The 22178-nt window shown below is 42.5% G+C and overlaps 1 protein-coding gene across 1 annotated transcript in view; it reads left to right on the forward strand.

The window, feature by feature from the left end:
• Positions 1–19049, forward strand: part of LOC115091949 (high affinity choline transporter 1-like) — a 56815-nt gene extending 37766 nt beyond the window's left edge. The window contains exon 8 of the mRNA XM_029602334.1: positions 13255–19049. Within this exon, the coding sequence (XP_029458194.1) occupies positions 13255–13761 (507 nt within the window). The 3' untranslated portion in view covers positions 13762–19049. The remainder of the gene's footprint in view (positions 1–13254) is intronic.
• Positions 19050–22178: the final 3129 nt, after the last annotated feature.

Here is a 22178-nt window from a genome sequence, read left to right on the forward strand (position 1 = left end):
AACACAAGATTATTGCTAGAAATTTGGAGTATATCACTGGGGTGAATTAAGCAACAAAAACACTTAAAAATATGGACTGACCTATGATTAAGCATAAGGCAGAGTGACAAAGATATACTTTACCACACAATGATGCCTATTATGATGGTCATGAATTACTGCGTTTGATAAGTTTAAGAAAATAGGAAAGAGGGTTCCTTCATCATTGAATTTGTACCAAAATATTTACCATAATTGAGCAAATGCCTTATTAATCTGTATCATTAAAACAGATAAATATCTTTGAAGATTTCTTTTCCTTTCCTATGGCTCAATTATTTAGTTTTAGTCTTCCTCTGATGCTGACATTTGCTGAATCGAGTCCAGGGGCTCCTGACATTCATCCCCATTTCTTTACAAAGGAAGAACAGAAAAAAAAAGACTGTTCTGGATAAAGAGATGTCTTGAAGGTGGTCACACCCTTTGGCTGACAGCTGGGATGTATCCTTAGCAGTGTGGAGAGGATAACTGGGTAGACAGGAGAAAAAGGCTATCCAGCCCTGTCATTTATTTATTTTTATTTATTTATTTAAAATTTTTATATACCGGCATTCATGTTGCAAACACATCATGCCGGTTTACATATAACAGGGGTGTACAGTGAACAATTCAATAACCTATTTGTGTAGAAGGAAGCAGTTACAAATAACAAGGTAAAAGAACTGGGAGGAGAGAAGAAAAGGGAGAGAATAACATTAGGTATAGGTATTTACATTAGTAATAACATTTTTACATGTGGAAGTGGTAGAATCTGGCTGAATAGAATTAATCGGTGTCCGGGAAAGCTTTTTTAAACAGCCAGGTCTTAAGTCTCTTCCTGAAGGTTGGGAGGCTGGGCTCCTGTCTTAGGTCCGGTGGGATGGAGTTCCACAGAAGGGGGCCGGCTGTTGAAAAGGCCCGATCTCTCAAGGTAATGTGTTTGGTAGATCTGGCTGGGGGCACTTGAAGAGATCCTCTGAGTGTGTCTCTTGTTGGTCTGGCGGAGTTATAAATTTGGAATGGGAATTGTAAGTCGAGTGGGGTGTGTTGATGGATGGTTTTGTATATTATGGAAAGAGATTTGTAGAGGATTCTAAAGTGAACAGGCAACCAGTGGAGATCTTTTAGGATTGGAGATATATGGTCCCTCCTCCTGGAGTTTGTCAGTAATCTTGCCGCAGCGTTTTGTAACATCTGGAGGGGTCTAGTATAGGAGGAAGGTAGGCCCAGTAGGATAGAGTTACAGTAATCGATCTTAGAAAAAATGATAGCTTGTAGAATGGTTCTGAAGTCCTGAGTGTGGAAGAGTGGTCTAATTCTTTTCAGAACTTGGAGTTTGTGGAAACAGTCCTTGGTGGTTCTGTTGATGTAAGCTTTAAGGTTCATCCGGTTATCAATTAATACTCCTAGATCTCTCACCTGTGTAGTAGTTGGGATAGTTGGAGGATTAGAGATGGCATTGTTACCTGGGGAGATGAGAAGCAGTTCTGTTTTAGAGGAGTTTAAAACTAGGTTTAGGTTAGCCAGGAGATGTTTAATTTCGAAGAGACAGTTTTCCCAGTGAACCAATGTTTTTGTGTAAGATTCTTTACTTTACTAAGCTATCATCATGTAAACATACACTCTGCATCCACAAATAAGATTGATACAATTGCCTACATGCTAGTAAAATACCTCACCTCAGGCACACACACAGAACCAACCTTCACCAAAGTACAGAAAGACCACACATTATAAATATGGAGATAGAAACTGGAATGGAAAACCAAAAAAAGCCACTCTGCATGCAGTGCAAACCTGGAGAAATGGAAAGAGAAATATAGCACCTAACAGTCCCAGGATCTGCAATAATGCACACAAACTAAGCCGCACAAAGTTACACCTGCATTATGGAACATATAACAATCCTATCTATGAAAAGGCAACACTACAAATATTAAATCAGGTCCTAAACACTAATACACCTCCTATTAGGAAAACAGAACAAGCCAAGCTGCTATAGAGCCCCACACAGAAATAACTGTAAAACTATATTAATAAATTTCAAAACAGCTGATGAACAGAATAACATCCAACAAAACTCATAAAAATTATTAAACATTGTCCAAATATCAATAAAATATTTCAAAACAGCAGACACATCACATAATACTCAATAATTAAAATGGCAGTCAATCAAGAAAAATAAACTTAAAATGCCACTTTTACTTACCATCTCCAGCAACTCTCCTACTCCTTTCCCTTGAAAGCACATACCAGGAGCAGCAGCTCTGTCTCTCACACACACACCCCAGTCACCCTCCCTACCCAGTCTCTGTCCCACACACACCCCAGTCACACCCCCCACACACCCCAGTCACCCTCCCTACCCAATCTCTGTCTCACACACACCCCAGTCACCCTCCCTGCCCAGTCTCTGTCTCACACACACCCCAGTCACACCCCACACACACCCCAGTCACCCTCCCTGCCCAGTCTCTGTCTCACACACACCCCAGTCACCTCCCTGCCCAGTCTCTGTCTCACACACACCCCAGTCACCGCCCTGCCCAGTCTCTGTCTCACACACACCCCAGTCACCCTCCCTGCCCAGTCTCTGTCTCTCACACACCCCAGTCACCTCCCTGCCCAGTCTCTGTCTCACACACACCCCAGTCACCCTCCCTGCCCAGTCTCTGTCTCTCACACACCCCAGTCACCTCCCTGCCCAGTCTCTGTCTCACACACACCCCAGTCACCTCCCTGCCCAGTCTCTGTCTCACACACACCCCAGTCACACCCCACACACACCCCAGTCACCCTCCCTGCCCAATCTCTGTCTCACACACACCCCAGTCACCCTCCCTGCCCAGTCTCTGTCTCACACACACCCCAGTCACCCTCCCTGCCCAGTCTCTGTCTCACACACACCCCAGTCACACCCCACACACACCCCAGTCACCCTCCCTGCCCAGTCTCTGTCTCACACACACCCCAGTCACACCCCACACACACCCCAGTCACCCTCCCTGCCCAGTCTCTGTCTCACACACACCCCAGTCACCTCCCTGCCCAGTCTCTGTCTCACACACACCCCAGTCACCCTCCCTGCCCAGTCTCTGTCTCACACACATCCCAGTCACCCTCCCTGCCCAGTCTCTGTCTCACACACACCCCAGTCACACCCCACACACACCCCAGTCACCCTCCCTGCCCAGTCTCTGTCTCACACACACCCCAGTCACCTCCCTGCCCAGTCTCTGTCTCACACACACCCCAGTCACCCTCCCTGCCCAGTCTCTGTCTCACACACATCCCAGTCACCCTCCCTGCCCAGTCTCTGTCTCTCACACACCCCAGTCACCCTCCCTGCCCAGTCTCTGTCTCTCACACACCCCAGACACCTTCCTGCCCTGCATTTCCAGCCCGTGGCTTGAACACTGCCACTCCTCCCACCCTGATGACCCCCTTCTTCCTGCCCCACCAGCCAATCAGAGGCTTCCTCCTTCCACTGGCAGGAAGAAGGCTTCCGATTGGCCCGCGGGGGCAGGTAGAAGGGAGGAGGCTTCCCATTGGCCCACGGGGGCAGGAAGAAGATAGGAGGTTTCCCATTGGCCCACGGGGGCAGGAAGAAGATAGGAGGTTTCCCATTGGCCCGCGGGGGCAGGAAGAAGGTAAAGGGAAGTATTACTGGGGCTGTGGGACACCGGGAGCCGCAACACACCAGCTGATTTTATTTTTTTTTCTCCCTTGGGTGCCTGCTGATGCTGCCTGCTTTTATTGGCTGCAGTGTCTTGCAAAGAAATTTGGGTGGGCCTGAATGGAAAGTGGGTGGGCCACTGCCCACCCAGGCCCACCCGTAGCTTCGCCACTGCTCTTATCTATTCCATCTCTAACCTCAGCCAAATTAACATCTATTAGAGATCGAGCCCTATCATTAGCTGGGCCTAAGCTCTGGAATTCCCTGCCAGAACAATTAAGACTTGAGCCCAATTTAAACATTTCAGAAAAGCTTTGAAAACAAGGCTATTCAAACAGGCGTTTAATATCAGTCCAAGCTAAGTGATATATTCTGTAAAGCTACAATGCAGAAATTCTGTCTATAAATGATTGAGTTGATATATGTTCATGAGTAGTTAATTTTTGTAATTGTTATTGCTTGAGATGTGATTTTATTGATGTATGTAGAATGAATTTTTAAATTGTATTCTTTGTGAACCGAGGTGATGGTACTCCAACCAAACATTGGAATATAAAAAAATATAAATAAATAAAATAAACCACAAAACAAAAACACACACCAAAAACAAATCAAAATGAAAATCTTTCCCCTGCTCATCCCTAAAGTATGGTGGAATCTTTTCACATAGTTGCTGCTGTAAAAATCCAAATTATTATTATTTTTATTTTTACAATTTATTACCATACAGGAATTAGAATAGTATGTATATGCTTCCAGGGATAATATCATTTTGTGGCTTAACTGTGAATAGCAGGGGAGATCTGTTAGTGGCATTTTTATCATTTTCTGGCATCAGTAATGAGGTATCGCCAATCAAAAGTCGACCGTGTATTGTAAAGTGTAGCACTACCCTAGAAAGCAAACGATACTGCGAAAAATAGGGTCCTTATCTCCATGCGTTAGACTTTGTTTTTCGCCCTGTTCTGCCAGCTGGTTGGAGACCCTGAGAGAGGCTGGTTGATTGCTGGCTCTCTCTTAGTAAGATACTAATATTTCATCTGTCTGGGAAGCCTGGGCAAGCCAGAAATTTAGATAGGTGAGCCAAGGGTGAACCAAACTTGAGCTGAGCCGATTTTAATTCAGACAGGAAAAAGAAGTATAAATTTCTAACCAACAACAAAATCCTTTCCCCCCCACTTTTCTGTTTCTCTGAGTTCTGAATTCTTTCTTTACTTTCTTCTCATTCCTTCTCTCACTTTTTCTCATTTTCTTGTCTTCTTTTCATTTCTTCAGTCTTTTTTGTCTCCTTTCTCTTTCTTCCCTCTCTGTGTATTTTTAGCTCTGTATCTCCCCTCACCCCCTCTTCCCAATCTAGCTTGTTTATAGCTCAAGGCTCCAGGGGGCCACCTTAGAGAACTGAAGTAAGAACATAAGAAAATGCCATACTGGGTCAGACCAAGGGTCCATCAAGCCCAGCATCCTGTTTCCAACAGTGGCCAATCCAGGCCATAAGAACCTGGCAAGTACTCAAAAGCTAAGTCTATTCCATGTTACCATTGCTAATGGCAGTGGCTATTTTCTAAGTCAATTAATAACAGGTAATGGACTTCTCCAAGAACTTATCCAATCCTTTTTTAAACACAGCTATACTAACTGCACTAACCACATCCTCTGGCAACAAATTCCAGAGTTTAATTGTGCGTTGAGTAAAAAAGAACTTTCTCTGATTAGTTTTAAATGTGCCCCATGCTAACTTCATGGAATGCCCCCTAGTCTTTGTGTTGGAGGAAAAATTGGCTGCAGACCCGGATTAGGATTCTTGGGGGTCACGTGTGCCTCTTCATGCATTAGAAATGGAAGTCAGCATGAGGCCTGTGTGCTGGTGCCCATTCACAGGCCCTGCAGCGGCACTGCCCTTGCATGAGTTTGTGGTAGCAGGAAGCCCTGCACAAGGAGGGATCTGGGACACTGCAGGGCCTCTGAGCTTGCAAGATCTCACAGACCCTGTTCTGGCTTTCATTACTAATACTGTTGCCGCTTGAAGATCACCGTCAGGCTTGGGAAGGGGAGGGCTGAGCGTGCCAAGCAGGTGGTGATTGCCACCGATCCTCTGTTCCCACCCACCACTGATTCTAGGCAAGAGAAATATATTGCCCCCGTCAACAGCCTGCCCTCTCATCCCACCAACTGTCATCCACCCGTGGCCCAGGGTCCAAAGGATAATGTTGCTGCCGATCCTGACCAGGAAGATGTTTGAGGCGAGGGATCAGATGCAGGAAGGACTTGAGGGTTGGATAAAGTGGATAAGGGACTGGAAGGTGAGAAAGGGGGAATGGCAAAAGGTCGACTGGGGGATGTAAGAAAGAAGCTGGGGGTGAGAGGCACTGAAGGGGGGGGGGGGTATGTGAGAGAAGGGTTGGGGAGAAGGTGAGATAGAGGGGAAGGGATGAGAGGTAGGAAATGACAAAGGATTAGTTGTGATTTATAAAAAGAGCCAGGGAGGAGGGAGGATCAGCTTGGGATATGCAAAAAGGGCAGGAGGAGATGAGAGAGAGAGGAAGAGCTAGAGTGGAGGTAGAGGGAGGAGGTGGAGGCTCAGCTGGAGTGTGAGGAGGATGAGAATGGAGTGATTGCTGGGGGGAACCAAACTGCTGCCAATTTGTTTTGGTCATCCTCTGGGGTCCTGTGAATTTTCACGTGCTAAAATGGGTCACATTGGCAAGTGGTGTACTAAGGGGGGGGGGGGGATCGAGGAGGGCAGTCCACCCCGGGTAAAAATGGGAAGGGGTGCCATTACTGCCAGCACATACGAAGGTCCCGCAGCGGCACGGAGGAGTAACGGGCTGGTGGGGTTCCTACTCCCCGCCTGCAAAAAGTGAGGTCCTGCGGCGGAAGACGAGGCTCTGTGGTGCCGCCGGCGTTTCCCCGGAGACAGTGGCAGATGAAGAGGCCCTGCTCTGCAGCCAGCCACCGAAGAAGAGGTCCAAAATGTGTGTGAGAGAGTGAGCGATTGGCCCTGTGAGAGTGAGTGCCTGCGTATGAGAGGATATGTGTGTGTGTGTGTATGAGTGGATGAGAAGCTGCTTATGTGTATGTATGTGAGGATGCTTCTGTGTATGTGTGTGTCTGTGAGTGCCTGTGTGGGTTTCTGTGTGAGAGAGTGCCTGTGTAGGCGTCTGTGAGAGAGTGCCTGTACATGTGTGTCTATAAATATGTGTGTGAGAGGGGTTAAAATCTATGCACTCTCCTCCAATCCAGGACAATCTCAGGATGATTACAAATCTAAAGTTCCCAGGTATGGCATGCGAGAGAATTTTTTTTATCCTTATTAGTTTTAATTATTAGATGTGATATCTGTTATTTTGAAATATTTTATTAGTGTTTGGTAATTTTATTCATCAATTGTTTTGATATGTATACTTTTTTTTGTATGGTTTTACTATTCTGATTGATTTATATTTCTTAATTGTATTGTTTTGAGGAATAGTGATTTTCTGCTTTTCCCTTGTTGCACTGCAAACAAAATCTGGCTTGTTGTGGTTTCCAGTTCAGTGTGTGTGTGTGTGTGTGTGTGTTAGTGTGTGAGAGAGGAAAGGATGTGTGTAGGTGAGAGATGGAGGAAGCGTGACTGTGTTATGAGAAAGACACAGAGGACGTGTGTGTGTGTCTCACAAACACACACACACACACGTTTCCTCTATCTCTTTCTCACACACACACGAGTATATGTGTGATGTGTGTGTGAGAGAGAGGGAGCATATCGTGTGTGTATGTGTGTATGCATGTTCCCAGTCTATCAACAATCTTAAGATGATAGATATGGAGAATGGGAGATTTTTAAAATCCTGATTAGTTTTTAAATTATTGGGTGTTATTTGATGTGGCTGCTGTTTTGAAATATTTTATCGATGTTTAGTAAATTTTAAAATTATATAAAGAGGGGGGAGGGGTGCCAAAGGACGTATCCGCCCCGGGTGCCAAATACTTTAGGTACACCTCTGCCACTGGCTAAAGATTTGGGATGCCCTGCTGTATGGGGATGGACAAGAGCTATCACCCACTAATCACCTCACCCCCTTGAACCTCCCATTGCTGAAATGTTCCTACATACAATCAATGGGAAATAAAAAGGGTGTTTTCAGGGCATTCTGGGGTGGGGTTTGAAAGTGCACAGACAAGTTGCTATTTTGTAAGTGATATAAGTGCATCCGTTACCAAACGTGTCCATACCATTTCATATCTGCTAATCGACTCACTCAATTGAAATTGTACTTGTCTTTTATCTGTAGCTTTTGGGTGTGAGGTCTGGGTGAACTGGTGGGGGTTCAGGGTGAATTGCTGGAGGATCTGGGTGAACTGATGAAGGTCTGGATGAACTGATGATTTCAAGTACGAGCTTAGGTAAGTATTTTGAGAAGCGGAGTACGTGCATATTTTATAAAATACCTGCCTCTGCATTTAATTCTGGGTTATTACGCCTGCATTGTTATAATATAAATTATTATGCATGTAAAGTAAATGTGCATAATTTTATAAGATGGGCAGAGAAAGTGTGTATGTTCTTGCATTACAAATAAACGTGTACTGAAACGTACACACATACTTTAGGGGCAGAATTACATGTTATTTTATAAACTCCTGCCATACAGTTTATAAAATAGTAGCAGAAATCTCCGTGGTCCCATTCATGCACACAAATGGTGTCCTGTGGACAGTTTTGAAAGTTGGGCTCAATAAGAACATAAATTACATAATAAACTACATATTACATAATCAAAGCATGGTAATTAAAATATATACATAATAAGAACTAAGAACACATTAGAACATATTAAACAGTTTAAATCCAGCCTTACTCCTAAGCTGGTTACTACATTCCGTAGATATATAGAAGAACCCAATATCTCGGGAGAACTGATAAAGCACGATTTTTCCTAGAGACTCAAAACACTTCACTTTTATAGGGGTTTAATTTTACCTGTGTTCCAAAAGCCAAGAAGCCATTGCAGATAAGTTATTTAAGTTGGTTTTAATGGATCACAAAAGCAACAACTAATGCCATAAGCCTGAATAAGGGTCGTCGGGGTGTGTGTGTGTACAAATAAAGATTAAAAAGCATGAAGGCTAGCACTGATCCCTGTGGGACCTCATATGAGAGCGCCTGCTAAGTTGAAAGTTATTAAAACCATGCAACCTTATAAATTCAATTTGCTAAGAAAGATCGAAGCCAGTTTAAAACCAGACCACCCTGGCCCAGTTCAGACAGTTGCTGTATTAATAGCACATGATTAATGGCGTTTAATGCTGCGCTCATGTCCAGAAAATATTATGAAGGTCTTTCATTTAGCATAGCAATAAGTGACGACTTTGAAATCTACAGTTCAGTGGGTGGCGGTAGTCAAAAAAGCAAACAGAGTGTTAGGAGTTATTAAGAAAGGAATGCAGAATATAACAGAGAATATCATAATCCCTCTGTATTGCTCAAAGTTGAGGCCGCATCTAAAGTACTGTGTGCAGTTCTGGTCACTGCATCTCAAAAAAGATATAGTTGCATTGGAAAAGGGGATGGAATGGCTCCCCTTGAGGAAAGGCTATAGAGATTAGGGCTGTTCAGCTTGGAGAAAAGAGTTCTGAGAGGGGATATGATAGAGATCTATAAAATGATGAGTTGAATAGAACTGATAAAGGTAAACCAGTTATTTACTCTTTTAAAAAATGCAAAGACTAGGGGACACTCCATGAAGTTAGTAAATAGCACATTCAAAACAAACTGCAGAAAATGTGTTTCACTCGATGAACAATTAAGCACTGGAATTTATTGCTGGAGAATGTGGTTAAGGCAGTTAGCGGAGTTGCTTTTAAAAAAGCTTGACAAGTTCCTGAAGGAGAAGTTCATAAACCGTTATTAACCAAGTAAACTTAGGAAATGGCCACTACTTATCACTGTGCGACAGCAGCAAGGGATCTATTTACAGATTGGAATTTTGCCAGATTCTTGTGATCTGGATTGGCCGCTGTTGGAAACAGGATTCTGGGCTTGATTGACCCTTGGTCTGACCTAGTATGGCAATTTTTATGTTCTCTTAAATATGTTTTTTTCTGACTGGGTGACCAAGGTTTAGCAGGAGCTATAAAAATGGGAAGCTTTTAGTGGTTTGGCCCTTGTGATTCCTACCCTTCTGAGGGTTTGGTATGTGAAAGGGGTTTCCAGGAATTAATTGTCAGGAGTTGCCAACCTGTGGGCTGGTAGGCCCAGGGACCCTCCCATTGGGGATGGGGCCCTACAGGGGCTCTTCTTCTCAAGGGGAGAAGCCCAAGGCCGTGGTATGGAGAGTGTTGAGGATTTGACCCGGAACTGGGGTGAAGTGGCAGTTATTCCTCCCCTTTTGGAACAAGACTGAGGAGAGAAAGAGTCTGGGGTGAGTCTGAGATGAGGAGTGCCCTTATGGTCCATTGCATTGGGGAATGCTGAGGAAAGCCCACCTGCCATGGGACTGGAGAGGTATGGAAGTCGAGTGGGAGATCATAGACCAAGGAGTTATGAGTAGTTCTGAGAATGGAAATTGCATTGTCCCCTATGGATGCAAATTTTGATATGTCTGAGGTAGTTAACTGTGTGAGCCTATTTGGAGAATGAGATAATTGGGAGGGAGCATAATTGCTATGCTCCAGAGAGATAACAGGTGGGAATATCCATAAGAGTTCCTTTAAAAGAATAGGAGGCTGCCTCTGTAAGTCTCATGAATGTTAGCTATTGTGAATAAGATGCAAATCTGACTGCTACACTTTATTTTAGCCAGCAGTGATTAGAGGCCGCTGTTGATGGGGGAAAGATAAGGTGTTTTCTCCCTTTCTAATTGGAGTGTGGTTAATTGCCACCCCAGCTTTCTCTGTAGAGGTTCACTTCATTATCTGCATGAACTATTTTAAGAACCCCCCCTTAAAATGTTTGGAAGGGATGACCCTTAACAAACAAAGACACAAATTCCATCATTTTATGTGCTCAAAACAGGGGCTATATAAAATTGGCACCCAACATAAGGCATAGAAGCATGGACAGAAGAGTAGGGTGGAGGAAATTTGGTGACGTTCGGAGTTATCTTTACACTATGGAAGTGGAGCTCCCATAGAGGTAAAGGGAGGCAAGATTGCAGATGAGAGTTTGGAGTGCTGAAGACTTCTGCAGCTCTGAAGCTGCCGGGGGGAAGTGAAGGAAAAGCTTCCTGGGTGCATAGCAGATGTCAGCAGGGTGCAACACCATGTGGGTATTGGTGACCAATCCCATTTTCGAGTCAGATGCATGAGGACTGGAGTTGTTATAAAAGGAGGGAGTGCTATCTTGTCCTTGTAGAGTTCGATGTTGGAACGTGTGCGGTAAGCAGTGCTGGTGACCAGAACGGAGAGTGCCCATTATAAGTGAAAAAATTGAGTAGAGGTTTCCAGAAGATAAAACATCTTTGGACAATGCCAATCATGTCAATGGTGGAGAGTGGAGACTGCAACATAGAAACATAGAAATGTCTGCAGAAGAAGACCAAACGGCCCATCCAGTCTGCCCAGCAAGCTTCCACCCTTATTTTTTTCTTATACTTATCTGTTACTCTTGGCCCTTTTTAGTAACTTTTTGGTTCTAGTTACCTTCCACCCCCACCACTGATGTAGCGAGCAGTGCTGGAGCTGCATCTAAGTGAAGTATCAAGCTTAATTGGTTAGGGGTAGTAACTGCCGGAATAAGCAAGCTACTCCCACGCTTATTTGTTTACCCAGACAATGCAATTCAGTCCTTGTTAGTTTGATGTCTGAATATAAATCCTCTTTCTTCATTCCCCCTGCCATTGAAGCAGTGAGCTGCGCTGGATGTGTATTCCAAGTGAAGTATCAGGCTTAATTGATTCGGGGTAGTAACTGCTGTAACAAGCAAGCTACACCCACGCTTATTTGTTTACCCAGACTATGCAATTCAGTCCATTGTCTGAATGTAAATCCTCTATCTTCATTCCCCCCTGCCGTTGAAGCAGAGAGCTATGCTGGATATGCATTGAAAGTGAAGTATCAGGCTTATTTGGTTTGGGGAAGTAACCGCCGCAACAAGCAAGCTAATCCCCCGTTTTTTGTGAATGCAAATCCTTTTTTCCACATTTCTTCTTGCCGTTGAAGCATAGAGCAATGTTGGAGTCGCATTAACCATGTGTATGTTTATTGAATAAGGGTATTAATCACCAGGTAGTAGCTGTCGTTCCCGCAAGCCCCCCTTTGCCTCTTCTCTTCATTCACATCCTCTAGACTTTATGGATCCACAGTGTTTATCCCACGCCCGTTTGAAATCCTTCACATTTTTGGTTTTCACCACTTCCTCCAGAAGGGCGTTCCAGGCATTCACCACCCTCTCCGTGAAGAAATACTTCCTGACATTGGTTCTGAGTCTTCCTCCCTGGAGTTTTAAATCGTGACCCCTGGTTCTGCTGATTTTTTTCCAACGGAAAAATGAGCATTCTGAGTCGGAGAGTGGCCTCTGGAGAAGAAGGGAATAATGGCATTGAAGCTCCATGTCAAAAAAAGAGGCTTTCCTGGACTTTTTTCATTGAAGTCCCATGAATTTAATAATGATCTTAATGATCCTAGAATAAGGTTTATGATAGCAATAATAAGTACTAGATTCTTGCATTTCTTCTTTGTTAGTACCTTTGTCTCGAAGTCTAAACATCTCTGACTATGGCATTAATGCCCATAAATAAAGCCTAAGCAACTCTGATTAGGACATTAGCTGCCCATAAATGCTCTTCATAAGAATATAAAAAATACCATACTGGGTCAGACCAAGAGTCCATCAAGCCCAGCATCCTGTTTCCAACAGTGGCCAATCCAAGTCACAAATATCTGGCAAGTACCCTTTTGATAATTTTTGCCTAAACATATGTATTGGGAGGAAGTGCGGCTGAGTGATTATTGGACTATTATTCAAGAGAATTCTTAGGTCGTGAGTAGAAGAGCAGAGGTGGATGAAGACATTTCTGGATCCCCCTCAAAGTTTCCACTCTAGACTCCTACTCACACTCACATTTCTCCTGCCTCATCATCTCTTTTTGTATTCTTCATCTGTCTTATTTCTCCATTGTCTTTCCTCAGCTAATGCCTCCCAATGTCTCACTCCCATTGCTACTTCTTAGCCCTTCATCACCCCTACTACTTCTCCATTTATGCTTTTCCCATTACTCAGTTTTCTAATCTCTCATATCCATTGCCCCTCTCTGTCTTTTACTCTTCTGTCCATTTCTCTTTTTCAATTTTCCATCTCTCACCCCTTCCTGCTCTCTAACTGTGTCTTACATTTCCAAGTCTGCATCACCAATCTGTCTCTAATCCCTATGAGCTCCCCCTCTGAACTCTCTTCATCTCACTCCTTTCCCACCCTATTCAAGGAAAGGTTGCATACGATGCTATAGACTGGAAAACCCAAATCAATAAAAAGAAAGTCGGAAAACAAATTTCTCTGGCGATCAGTTAGTTCTCTGAATTAGAGATGCTAGGTAACATTAAGTAAACTGGTTTTAAGTAACTTTTGTTTTGTTTTCTAGGCTCCGGAGACAGAAGTCCTTTGTGTCATGAGACTCTCTATGGTGCTGTTTGGCTCAGCAGCTGCTGGCTTGGCTTTTCTCTCTCGCTCTGTTTACGACTTGTGGTTCCTCAGTGGGGAGCTGGTGTACGCCATTCTATTTCCTCAGCTGTGCTGTGTCCTCTTTGTTCCCAACACCAACACATATGGCTCCACAGTGGGTTTCCTGTTTGGGCTCCTCCTCCGACTGCTAGGAGGGGAAACCGCTCTGAAAATCCCTCCTGTGATACATTACCCAGGATGCCGCCTTGTAGATGGGGTCTACGTGCAGCTCTTTCCTTTTAAAACATTCACAATGTTGGTGTCTTTGACTACCATCATTTTAGTTTCCTACTTGACAAGGTTTTTATTCAGGAAAAATATCCTTCCTCTAGGATGGGATGTGTGCAATATAATGAAGGAATGCAACTTTCCTAACCCACAGCCCAGGGTCGAGGGCCAGATAGATTTACCACTAAACTCAATATGAATTAGTCATACAGATGCACAGGCTTAAATATATTTATGTATTAGAAATATATTTTGACTACATGTACATAGATATTTTACATGGATGCTTCCTTCTGAAGTTATCTTTTTTGGGGCTTGGCAGCTTCCTTTTGCTCCTTTCAGCTTAATCAAACCTGCCTCTATAGAGACAACAGTACCTTGAGCCTTGATCCATAACTACCTGGGGCTTCCAACTCCCCATTTAGCCCAGCCATTCCCAATTTGGAACTCAATCTGCGTGCACTCTGACTCCAGCAGGTAGGCGTCAATGCGGAGTATTGAAGGAGACTTCCATTACCCCATGAGTTGTGAACACTGTTGCCATGGCATCCTCAATCCTGGCTGATCCAAGGAGCAAACACCAGGTCTCATGCATGACAGCATCCAGTGCTGTCTCTAATCTATTGGGCCAGCTCAATTAACCTGTCAGGAAAGGTATTTTGGCAATCACTTTTGAGTTAAATCCTCACATGAATCTTCTTTGCTATTATCACTCTAAAACTGAGAATTAAAATGTTCAAGTGATTAAGCTTTCAGGAATGCCACCTGCAATTTTAGTTATAGTTAGGGTATAATTGGAGATTTTTATTGATGGGAGCTCTGAGCTGCCAACAGCACTGACTTGCTTTTACAACTGGTAGCTGAGGCAACATGCTGGTTTCCATAGGTTTTATTTAGCCTTCTTTGAATCTTAAAATATGGTTATTCATCATGGCCTCATTGCTACAATATAGCTGGCAGCAGTCATCCTGAGGCATTTTTTCTCATGCTGCATAAAATATATTTTAGGCCTGAGCAGGACATTTTTAATTCTGTCCCATGAAGACTTACTCCAATGCTTCATTTTTTTTTTTTGCCCCTCCTAAGTTTCACAGATTACAGGCCCTTTACAAAGACAGAGATGCTCATTGGTAAACATTTGCTGTGCAAAGCCTTTAACACCATGTATGGAATGCCCTTGAGTCCTCGATTAATTTTCTGAAAAATACATTTGAAATGTATTAAATGCTGTCCAAGAAGACTGAAGAAAGTTCATTTGGAGCTAGTTTGAAACAAGGTGAAGACCGATTTGGTGAAGTAAGATGTACGATGGCTGTTCTGTGTATCACATTCCACTGAGAATGTGACTGAGGGGCGACCCCATTCCTTCACACCCTGATTGATGGTCAATTTAGGAAATAAAAGTAGTCACCATTTTATTGTAGACAATATTGTAATAACCAGAATATTCAGTTTGATATTTAATTACAATATGAGATAATAATTATTTTAATTATATTAGAGGTGAAGATTTTACTATAAATTCTGTGTAGTTTGAAGAGTCCTAGGAGTCATATTGGTCTTGGACAGAGCTAGAGCATTTGCAGCCTGAGCTGCCTTTTTAAGGGACTAGCAAATAAAGATGTTTTAGTAAATGAGCTTGTGAGACCTCTGAAGACGAGGCCTGTTAGGTCTCATAACTCATGTCTAGCTACTGCTCAGTTTAGAATTTAAAAAATGTCTGTTGCATTGGCTGTGGGCAATGAATGACAATTAAGGCAAAGGTATTAAGAGACTGAGGGCCCGATTTATTAAGCATTTTTCCCATAGACACAGAATGGGAGAAACCTTTAGTAAATGACCCCCTGAGATTGTTCCCTACATACCCTGGCTTATGAATGAGGTTCACTGCCCGAGAGATTCTCCTGGGTCCTAATGAGTGTGTATATGCAGGAGTAAGGCTTCATGTACATCACTGAGATTGCATGTGTAGCTGAAGCACTATGTATGTATGAGTGACTAAGAGTGCATGTGTATGTATTTGTGTCTGTGTCCAGAGCTGCATATGTGCATGTCTAGATGTTTGCAACATACAATCAGTACGCAATATCTCATATCAGTCTTTGAGCTATGCTCACATATCTAGTTAAAATGTCTGTAGAAAAGACCACATTTCTATTCTAAACATAGGAGGTCACCAGCCCTACCTGCTGTGAGTTAGGGAAGGCTACCACCTCCTTTAATAAACCAGATACTGTTGCTGCTCCCCTAAGAACCTTAATTTCACAAGGACACCAGCTTTACCCATTGTAAAGCAAGGCTGCCTCCTCCCGAGATCTAAATGCAGGATAATACGGACTTGGCCATCATAACACATGCATAGTCACTCAGAATGGTCAAGGATTTGGCATATACTCTTTGATCCAAAAAGAAAAAAAAAGCAAAGTATTGAATTTGGGCTGCAGAAATCCAAGGGCTAAATACTGTTGATGAGAGGAAGAAGAAGAAGCAATCACTAGTCAAGGTAGCCAGTCAATGTAGCAAAGCTGTTGAGAAAGCTAATAGTATACCTGAGTACATAAAAAATGGTAATGTATCTCCATACAGGATCTCTGGTGGGACTCCATCTTGAGTATTATGTGCAGTTCTGGAGCTCACATCTACAAAAAGACTTAAGGTTGAGACAATTCAAGGGAGGGCCACCAAAACAACGTATGGCATATATTGTAAGCCTTATATAGAGAGACTTAAGGAGCTAAAGATATATGCCAAAGAAGAAACCACTTATTTCTGTAGTGCTACTAGATGTCGGGAAAGGGGAGATAAGACACAAACATTCAAATATCTAGCAGGCTTGGATATAGTATCAAAAAGTAGCACTATCCATGGATTCAAAAGATCAAGGACAAAGGGTCATCCCATGAAGCTGAAAAGAGAAGCCCCAAAGGAATCTGAAAAAATACTTTTTATTGATTGTATGGTAAACAACAGGGATAGACTCAGTGGAGGGAGCAGGAGTCAAAACCAGTGACAGAATTCAAGCGTTCTTGAGACTTACACAGGAGTAGCCAACTCTGGTCCTCGAAAGCCACAAACAGGCCAGCTTCTCAGGATATTCACAATGAATATGCATGAGATAGATCTGCATGCAATAAACCTGTCCTGTTTGCGACTCTTGAGGAGCACAGCTTGCCACCTCTGAACTAAGAGAAAGGTACATTAATGGCAAGGGAAGGGTAGGAGAAGGCCACATAGATTAAGATCTGTGACGGTACACTAGGCATGTACAAATTGGAAAACAGAGTAGATTGCATGGTCATTATCTGCCAATATTTTCCATTAATATAGTAACATAGTGAATGACAACAGATAAAGACCAAAATGGCCCATCTAGTCTGCCCAGCAAGTTTTTTATTTTATTTTTAAGGGTAGTAGCAACTGCCACTCCATGCAGGCTAACCCAAGCCTTCTGTTAAGGGTAGAAGGAACTAAACCAGAAATTGCTATTATTTCCTCTAGAGCAGGGGTAGTCAACTGTGGTCCTGGTATGCCACAAAAAGGTCTGATTTTCAGGATATTCACAATGAGAATGCATGAGGTATACTTGGCATGCAGTGCCGCCATTGTATGCAAATATATATCATGCATATTCATTGTAGATGTCCTGAATACCAGACTTGTTTGTGGTACTCCAGAACTGCTTTAGAGTGATGATTCAGTGGAACATCAGCATTATCTCTAATAATGTAAGGGGGTCACAAACTGCTCTTTTCTAGTAGGCCTCAGAGCCTCAACAGATCCCAATGAGGAGGTTAGAGAAAAAATAGAAGTGGTGAAGGTGTCAGACACTCCCCAGTGGGAGATGTTTTGAATTGAACAAAACTACTGAGCCCTCGTGGGTCAGAGTTCTTCAACTCACTCCTTCCAAGGCAGAGGTTGTTTATTTATCATGCCTCCTGTCCTGAGAAGATGGTTGGGATGTCCAGGCCTTCAAGACTAGGGACATTTTGTCTTGAGGTCCAAGTGGACCCCTAAGGCTTTTAAAGAGCTAGAGGTTGTTTCAAGGAAGAGATTGGTATTTCCATAGTCCTCAGCTGTCCATGCAGATAGCTTCAATTGAGTAATGAGAGATGTTTCCTAGCTGGAGTCATAATTGCCAGGCCAGGGGAAAAGCCATCCTAGAATTCCTGCTAGTTATGCCTCTCTCTATGCAGCCCAGCACCCCTCTGACCTTAGCCACTGCCTTGTCACATTATTTTGCTGCCTTCATATCATCAAACACTATAGTATCCTTGAAAGCTTAACTATGAACTCAAATTTGTATACACTGTAACGTTGAATTAGAAAGGTGAACACTAACGCTAAGCATGATTGTTGACTGTGATATATAAATGCTAATTCTGTAAGCTGTTGTGATCTTCTTTTGGAATGACGGTATATAAAACGACCAAATAAATAAACAAACAAATAAATAAATAAAATACCACCCTGAGGACTCAATCCCTGTCCGTGCACATCCAGTCTTTTACTCGCCATCATATACAGCTCCTTTTTGGGGGATTTCTGCACCCCAAATGCATGACTCTGCACTTCTTGGCAATGAATCCTAGCTACCCAACCTTGGAATACTCCTTGAGTTTTCTTAGGTTACTTCCCATTCTTGCTATTCCTTCAGGTGTATCCATTCTGTTGCAAATGTTAGTGTCATCCACAAAAAAAAAAATTCCTTGTAACCCTTCCGCAATATCATTCACAAAGATATTGAACAGAAGGGGTCCCAGAACTGATCCCTAAGGTACTACACTTATCACAGTTCTCTCCTCAGAGTAGGTTCCATTTACCATTTCACTTTATTATCTATCAGTCACCAAATCTCAGTACTGATATGTTTGTTTTTTTGTAAGCTGTGATTGTTTATGTTTATATTATATTTACATGTAACTCCATCTCCAGGTGCTGACTTAACACCGAAGGGGCCATAAACAGAATTTGTATTTCTTGGGGCTGGATCCACTTGTACTAGTTTGCTCACAAGTCTTTTCCCAGGGCTTGGGTTCTTTACTGGTGGGGGGAAGGACTTCCTCCTTCAAGACCCTGAGTGGCAGGGGTGACTGTATAACTCTCTTCCCTGGGAGAGTTGTAAATCTTATTTATTTATTTAGTTCTTTTTTATGCCGACATTCATGAGACAGATCATATCAGATCGGTTTACATGGAACAAGAGGTCATAACATTAACATAGAAAAAGAGGCAAAAAGTTACAATAAAACAGGGGCATGGAAACTTGGGAGATGAAGGAGACAGAAGCAGAAGATAAACGTAGTGACTATAACAAAAATATATCTTAAACTTGTATCTTATATAACATATCTTATATCTTATATAACTTATATATCTTATATAAAAATATATCTTATATAACAAAAATATATCTTATACTGCTGCGAATGCTGTCCGTGTCAGGAACATGCAGGAGACTCAGATGGAGTGTCCAAAAAGTAAACTTTACTGAAGGTGATTTGACGGAATGAATGGCCCAGTTCAATAAACAGATTTTAACACCACAGCTGATTTTTATAGTTTACCGTCTTTTCTCTGTCTGTGCATGGGTCTCTTTCCTCCAGGCCAGGGGAAACACTCACCCTCCAGGGTTTGGATAAATGAGGTTGCAAGGTCGACAGGGAAAAACCCCTCCAATGCCAGTAAAATTAACAATCTAATATATAAACAAACCCCCAGTGTATTTTAATTTTTTTGCCAAATATCGAAAATAATTCTTTGCTCACAATCAAGTCTTAAATTTACATATTATTTAAAAGGTAAACCGCAAAGTGTCATGAGACCCTTGCACGTTACCCAATGATTCAACATCGTCAGATAAGTCGGGACTTTGAAATCATATTGAAAGAGGCTTCAGTATTTTACAAATAATATTTAAGAAAAATTGGTTTTAAGGGATAAAAAAAATTGTGTTGCAGTTTTCACTAGGGTTTGCACAGAATTTCTAAAAAAACCCATAGGTGGAGGAGGTTTGGTTGATGATTATACTTGAAAATCTAACAGACCTTATGCTGGGCTGAGAAATCTATATATGAAACCCTTCCTCTACCTTTCTAAAAATTTTTGTCGTTGAATCATTGGGTAAAGTGCAAGGGTCTCATGACACTTTGCGGTTTACCTTTTAAATAATATGTAAATTTAAGACTTGATTGTGAGCAAAGAATTATTTTCGATATTTGGCAAAAAAATTAAAATACACTGGGGGTTTGTTTATATATTAGATTGTCATTTTTCCAAATACCCCAGAAGAATTGGGTGCTATTTTTGAGGTTTAGTAAAATTAACAAAACACTCTCTGTACAAAGAATCCCAACTTACCTTTTCCCCAGGGTAAAGACTCCAAATGGGGGGTCCTGCAAAAATCTTAAAATGGTCTTACAGTTCTCCAAAGTCTCTCTCTCTCTCTCTCTCTTTCTTCAGATCCCTAGATGAGAGGGATCCCTGGAACACACAGCTCTCAGATGGTCCTAGTTAGGGCAAGAGGGGGGGCAGCAAAACCTTTCCTCTTGGTTTATGCAACCAAAAATCTCTTTCCCAAAACTGAGTCCAAAAGAGAAGCAGTTCTCTGTAGCGGGTCACCTCCAGGAAGATGCAGAGGGGCGGGTCTTCCCTATCCTGGATCCCCCCCAGGGAAAGGTTCCCCCATGACCTCTCTCCAAGCAACAGCCAGAGGTCTCGCAGACTTCTTGCAAAGAAAATTCAGCAAAAGCCTAAAACAACCCTACAAGCCAGAGAGTGGCCCTGAAGAGCAGCTTCCTGACCTTACCTAAGGACACCAGGCTGGAGTGCCTCTGCCCAAACAGTAGGCCCAAAAATCCAATGAAGGCGAAAGCTCCTGCTCCGCCTCTAACTCCAAAAATCAAACTGCACTGCACCCAAAGCTCTCAGGCCAGAGCTCTTTTATTTCCTCACCAGAGGGACGGCCGTCCCAGGATCCTCAAAGGGAGCAGCTATACCAAATGGTGCCTCCCCTTACTCACTAGTCTTATCTGCCCCTAGCTAAAGGAGTCAAACCAAGGGCACTACTGCTTAATGAACTCCAGTGGGTCCTTACATATATTGTACAGGTTTTTCTGTACATTGCTTTGGACAACTCTAGTTGGAGCAGGGGAAGGAGTTCATAGATAATTATAAATTAGTAAACCAATTTTTAATCCATTCCACTATCCTGAGACTCACTCCCAGGCTTCTCATTTTATTCATAAGCCTCCCTTGTGGGACCAAAACAAAAGTGTTGCTGAAATCCAGGTAAATCACATCAATTGCTCATCCTTGATCTAATTCTCTAACCACCCAATTGTAAAAATCAATCAGATTCATTTGACATGACCTTCCGCTGGTAAAACCATGTTGCCTCAGGAACTTATCCAGGTAAGTTCCGTTGAATATCCAGTTAAAATTATCTGGTTGACTTTACCCAGATAACTTTTCCACTCTGGCTTACTCAGTATAAATCCATACTGTTCAAAACATATGGTTCGACTTTTATTGTTTACAAGAACAACTCTGATACTATTTTACGTTACTATTCTTTATTATATATCATTCAAAGCATATACATGAGCAAATGGAAAATGGATATACAGTAAGTGACAGAAATTAATACATACTTACATAATGGTTATAGCTAGCACATCTCTCGCGCAGGAACATCTTTTTTTTTCTAACTGTTCCTGCGCGAGAGATGTGCTAGCTATAACCATTATGTAAGTATGTATTAATTTCTGTCACTTACTGTATATCCATTGCGATCTCCATTCTTCTTGTTGTATGTGGTTGGCCTCTCTGACTTCTGGGGGACACCCAGCTCATCAGGATATATATATATAGGCCACCTTTCATTGATTATCCAGCATCAGGCCTACTGCGCTCAGTATAGCCTGCGTCCACAATACCCTCCTTGTCTTTCATCTGGTTCTTCTTCTTTCACTTAATATCAAGGGAAGTTTTTCTTCCTTGCCCAGATGTACTCTTCACGGTCTCTTTCCTTTTTGTAGGCCGCACCCAGTCAGAAATGTTACGCACCAAAACTAATTCCCTGTTGAAAAGGAAAGTCTGTAAACCAGGTTCCTTTATTTGATGAAGGTGTTTTCACTGGATCTAAGTTACTGCCCAGGCGTCATGCTTTGGTTGGCTGAAGAGCCATGTTTTCAGCTGGCAGTGGAAGACAAACCCTGCTGTGAAGACGACAATGATCTTGTAGCAATATAAATCCAGAGTATTGCAAGGAAAGGTATCTAGAGATAATAACTCATGAACCAAGAATGCTGTTTTGTGTTTAATTCTCTACAGTACAGGAAGCGAGGGCAGGGATTATATGGTTTTTCATGCTATGACCGGAAATCAATTGAGCCACAGCTTTCTGCAGCAATTGCAAGGCCTTTATTGTTGTTATTGGCAAACCAAGATAAGCTGAGGCGCAGTAGTCCAACACAGGGAGTATAATAGCTTGAATCACTACACCAATATCTGCAGAATGTAACAAAGGTTTAAGGTTACATAATAATCGTTGTTTATAAATGCCCAATTTAACTACAAATTTAAGTTTGGAATCAATTATTATCCCTGAACTTCTAG

The sequence above is a fragment of the Rhinatrema bivittatum genome, chromosome 5 (assembly GCF_901001135.1).
Source record: "Rhinatrema bivittatum chromosome 5, aRhiBiv1.1, whole genome shotgun sequence".
Lineage (NCBI taxonomy): Eukaryota > Metazoa > Chordata > Amphibia > Gymnophiona > Rhinatrematidae > Rhinatrema > Rhinatrema bivittatum.